Source organism: Chaetura pelagica, unplaced genomic scaffold (assembly GCF_000747805.2).
Source record: "Chaetura pelagica isolate M959 unplaced genomic scaffold, ChaPel_1.0 scaffold55, whole genome shotgun sequence".
In the NCBI taxonomy this organism is placed as follows: Eukaryota; Metazoa; Chordata; class Aves; order Apodiformes; family Apodidae; genus Chaetura; species Chaetura pelagica.
In genome coordinates this window covers 4,939,925-4,945,307 of record NW_009953571.1, presented here as the reverse complement: position 1 = coordinate 4,945,307, position 5,383 = coordinate 4,939,925, and the positions used below count along the sequence as shown (strand labels likewise).

Genomic DNA, 5,383 nt, shown 5'->3' with positions numbered 1-5,383 from the left:
TAAATCAGACAGTAAGCTCTGTGTACTGCAGCTTCAAGCATCTGAAGTTATTTGCTCCTTTCCTACAGGATTCGTGAGTCTTGTAAACAGTGTAGCTTGACTCTAAAGCAGAATATTTATTGCTTTGTCTTTTTCTAATAAAAAATGTAAATAATTTCTAAATTATGTTCTAAAAAAATACCAGTTGTGAAAAACATTCTTCATCCTTCTCTTATTTCATACCAACAGACAAAAATCCACCATTTATAAAACAGTCTTCATGAAATAAACATATGCCATTCATGATCAGCAGGTAGACAATAATTTCATATAGGCAAAGTACTGCACAGTACAACAGCTCAAGGCAGGGATTTGTTCTAAGAGTGCTTAGGATGATAAACAGTGTCTCCAAACACCAGTAAAACCTTAGCAGCAGTCAGTCACCAACCCACCTATCAAACACCTGTGAGGACAAGTTCAGGCTATTTTGTACAAAGGAAACTGTTCTTTCTTTAACCTCCATTAGTTAGTTGTTCAGGGAAAAATATTCCTCGTATTTCATAGTGTAGTTGAACAAGAAAAAATCCATTTGATACAGTTTTATTATCTTCTCAATTTGCTTGGAGTTCAATTGCCTGAGATACTCCAAGGTGATATCACCATTAGTTCGTTTCTCTGAGCCATACCTCTTCAAGCTGGGGAAGTGCAGGCTCTCTGGTGCTCCAATGACCTTCAGGACATGCTCAGAATCTAACACAAGAGTTTCGTACTTACCCAGAATATCATAGTGAATGTTGCAAGGATCACAGAGCAGAAACATCGGTCTCCAGTGAATGTCAAGAGAATTTGGTGGCTTTGCTATAATGAAGTTGACAAACTCCTGGAAACTCACTTTTTCAGAAGAATTTTTGTTTCTCCTGAACATTGCCCTGATCCTGTTAGCGACAGTGATACTGTAGAATGGCTCAGAGTGCAGAAGTTTGTCTCTGTAAGCTGAAACCAGCCGTTCCAAGGGATGTCTGGTGAACATCACTTTGGTGTAATTGTTCAGAAATTCCTTTTGCATGGCAGGAGGGTAACTCACCAGCTTTTTGATCAGTGAGGTTTGGTGGATGTGGTCATGCTCAATTTCAGAAGCTTCTGCATTCAAGTCTGCTTGAAGAAGAAAAATAGTTCTCTTCCAGTTGGAGCAGCCTACCTTGGGCACCTCACAGTAGATAAACTTATGTTTGTGCTCCACAAAGAGCTGGTTTGCAACACGAGAATCCAATTTGCTTCTTAATTTCAGAAGGTTGTTCTTCTGGCAGAAAGAAGCCAGTGTGCTTTTGCGATCATTTTGAACTGCCAGCCAGTCTTCAGTGGGATTAAGAAACATACCTGCAACCAAGGTGTGAAATAAACTTATATAAGTCTCTCTATTTATTTTTTTTCCTGCCACCCAGTTTATCTCCCTTCATATGAAAAATAGTGAAAATGCTAAAATCAATTCTTTGTTTACTGGCACTGGACTCCCTCATGGCAAACATGCAAAAAATTATCCTGCTTAGGGAAACATTTGTGAAATTGGAAATGTTTAACATGTGAGCTTTAGGCATGATTGATGTTTTAACACTTCTAATGTCAACTGTTTTTTGAAGCACTCTTCCTCTCATACATTGCTAAGACAGCTATGGCAGTGACGGGGTCTTGGATATTTTCATAGTATTGTTTATCACTTAGGCTCCATAGTTACTTACTAACACATTTAGGAAAGGTGTCCCTGGTTCTAAAAAGCATTAAGTTTTTCTGTAGATAAATTCTTTACTCACCTGTTAGGTTTTTCTGTCTTTTACAGAACAACCCAAAAAGAAATATCCCAAAAATAAAATTTGGCAGAAGGAAAACTAACACTTTCTGGTTCATATTATTTTCACAGGAAGAAGGATGATGTGACCTCTAAAGTGGACCTCTGCCTTTCTGTCTACAAGAAAGACAACACAAGTTAGATTTTGTGTGACTGATATAAAAAAGGTAACATGGTATTCTCTTAACGCATTAACAATAGCTAAAAGACCTTTCAGGCCCTATAAAAACAGACTTTGCCAATAAGTAAAAACTCTTCTATATGAAAGACTCACCACAATTATACTGTTAAACCAAACAGAGAAATAATATGACCATTTCAAAGTATTACAAAATTTCTCTCTTTCTCAGAACAGTGAACATTGTATGAGCAAATACTCTTCCCTTCTCTTCATTCAGAGGTGGTGCTCCTGCCAAGCAAAATCTCTATCCCTTCGTGTTGTGTAACAATAACCTCGTTTAGGATTACAGAGACGTATATATTTTTAATAATGCCACTAGCTGGAGTCTGGGAGTACCATGTTTTCTGTAACCTGTAACAGGCCTATCAGCAAGCTTCAGGATGAAATTCTTCCCATCTCTTGCCCTGAATCTTTCCACCTTGTACAAATTAATCAATATTGACTGCAGGAGAAACTCTCCTGCATTCCAGCAGAGAATCCTAACTGCTAATAAGAGATGGATTCTCCCATTCTCTCTCTCCCAACGACACTGCAGTGAATATGTATTTGCTGCTGTTGCTGCTGCTGCAGCGTAAGAGCCCCAGAATGGTTCACTATGGCAGGAAGCACTGGACACAGCAGAGGAACAAAAGAAAAGGAGATATTCCAGGTTCGTATGCTGCAAAACCATCACTACCGGCAAACAAGACATTCTATTTCTGTCCCATAAATATCAACATTGTCTTCATTTTTCTGCTTTTCAATTTTTCACACTGAACCTGAAAAACATCCTTGCTTGGATTTCTTGAGGATGCAACTTTTTGTTTTCTGTTGTTTTGATGAAGGTACAAGACCAGTCTGGAAGTTATTTGTGGTGGATGTACATAATCCCCAGCTGCTATAATGGAAACTGGTTTCCTGTGTGTTCTGTGACAGCAGCAGAGGCAGCACTAGTTAAACTGCTGAAAATGTACTTGCACACAGGGCTGCTGACTTTCAGGGCTGATGGGTGATTACAGTATCACACATCTGTACCAGAGTATCTCCAAACTTGTATAGTTAACAAAATTATTAATTACTAAATTAGCATAGGCATGACCTGAGAATTAGAGAGGGATGATTGTTCACTACGTCTAACCTGTAAAACTCATGGACAAATCTGTAGTCACATATATTAGCTTGTTCACCTGTGTTTGCATTAAGCTGTTGCAATACTCATTCAAATGAATAAATTATTTTTACAGACTATGGCATTTAGCCAATATTTTTGCATTTTCTTGGCTGCATAAGAACATTGTAAAGGCTACAAGAAAAAATAAAAGTTCATCTTTGGCCTTTAACTTAATTTACCCTATTTAGATACTTGTATCATGTATATATATTTGTTAATTAAATTACTGGTACAGAATATAAGGTCTGCATTTCATGTTGAAACATGCCAATGAGGCACCAGAGGGAAATGAGATTTGCCTCCTTGAGGGGAAGAAGTTCTTTATGAGCAAGTCAAACTCCTTTTCTAATACATTTGCATATGTGTGGAAGAAAAAGAATCCTTAATTTAATTTGGAAGAGTCATCAGACCCTAAGGAGGGACAGAACAAGCTCTGAGATGAGAGGTTAAATGTCTGGAGCCCTTAGATAATAAAGGGTTGCAGACTGGCTCTAAGAACTAAAACTGCCCATCAGGAAATGAGGTCAACATGAGGATTTGGGAAGCTACCTGGTGGTGAAGTCTGAAGGCTTCTTCTGAAGATGTTTTCTGACTGGAGATACCTATATGGAGTTCTGTGTAATGCAAGGTCTCCAACGATGAAAATCACCTAAGAGCAATCTGAAGAATAGGAGGAAAAGAAATTCTGAGGGGCATTTTGTCAGAAGAGGGACAGGTCACCTGGAAATAAAAAAGCAGGGAAAAAAATCCAAAACAAAAAACACCTTTGTGATACATCCAGTGTCAGCAGATCAGAGGAATTTTTTCTTCTATTTCTTCACTTACTTCTTTTCCAAATGTTTGTAATTGTGTTATCTATTTTAGAGGTAACCAATTAATATTTCTGTTTGCATTTTACCTCAACCTACCTTGAGTTAAGTGTGATTTAAGGTGACTGAGTAACTACAAGGCATTCCTTAGTCAAGGTCTGGTGAGCCTATTAACACAACAACTTCCTAATAAAGTCTAGTCCTGCTGTAACCGAAGGGCAGCAGAATGGGCTCCCAAGGGCAACATGAAAACACAGTATCATAGGACTCCAAAAAAAGGCAGAAATATCTTCTAGAGAAAAGTAACACAGCAATGAGTCAAAGATCTACATGTTTCTTTGGAACTAACATAACCCCAAAAACGAGAAAATACTAAGTACAAGGCATTAATCTGCTTTGTTCTTGTTGCACATTTTGTGCATTTGTTTTGTGTTAATTTCTGTTTTTAATGAAGCATAAAATTTTTTAGATAACAGCTTTTCTGTGACTTTTTGTTTGTTCTTCAGATAACACAATTTAGATCAACCATACATAGCTGTGGCTTGATATTTTCAGCTCTGCATGGTTTACTGGATTTTGCAGATTAAATCAGAAATCCTCTAATTACTCTTTCCTGGACACTACTAAAAATTAAACCAGGCAGTAAGAGGAATGATCATCATAGAACCGTTTCTTGCAGAACCCTTTCAGAAGGATTTCTATAAGGCAATGAGATTTTTTATGTCTGCCAGTTAGCTAGTGTTTAATTCCTTCAATGTGTGTCCAGCTGATTTGGTGGCTTTCTAGCTTCTTAGTCAAAATAGGTTGCAGTAGCAACTAAAATGTTTTATACAATTCTAAATCCACTATATCAATATTATTACCTTAATCATCCAAGCCAAAGCAAAAATAGTAAGTTAGTTTGGTGAAATCCATTTTCTTTAACATAATCCAAAGTTACAATGTGAGAGCAACGAGAGCAATTGCTCAATCCAAGAGTGGTAGCAAACAGGGAAGAGATTATTGGAGAAAGCAATGCCAATCATCTCATGTGCATGCAAGATGGGAAAAAAGCCTGAAGCTCTCATAAAATTAGAGGTATTTATTGAGTTCTAACATTCTTGCCCTACTGATAATTCTACCATGTCTCTCTACGAATCCAGTTACCATTCTTTTCTTTCTAATATACACACTCCTTACAAGAAGAGCAAAAAAACTTGTATCACACTGTTCATATCTTTGTTCTCAGGTTTGCTGACTATAAAATGATCTTTCCATCCTTCTGCTTCCTTCAAGAAATGTATTAAAATTTTCTGCTTTTAATTACTTTCAACATTTCTTTTCTATATGCTACACTGGCTATGGAGGAGTGGCTGACAATCTACTTGTACATCCCCTGTATATCAGGCTAAATCATTTGACCCAGAAAAGCTCTCTGTCTC

At 37.3% G+C, this 5,383-nt stretch overlaps 1 protein-coding gene across 1 annotated transcript; it reads right to left on the bottom strand.

Annotated features, from left to right (window-relative positions):
• Positions 1-290: 290 nt before the first annotated feature.
• LOC104390432 (carbohydrate sulfotransferase 9-like) lies at positions 291-3,812 on the bottom strand. The gene is made up of 3 exons (XM_009999571.1): positions 3,703-3,812; positions 1,788-1,935; positions 291-1,356 (listed from the first exon to the last, which is right to left on the bottom strand). The coding sequence occupies exons 2-3, from the start codon at positions 1,879-1,881 to the stop codon at positions 506-508; spliced, it is 945 nt and encodes a 314-aa protein (XP_009997873.1). The 5' UTR covers positions 1,882-1,935; positions 3,703-3,812; the 3' UTR covers positions 291-505.
• Between the last annotated feature and the right edge of the window lie 1,571 nt (positions 3,813-5,383).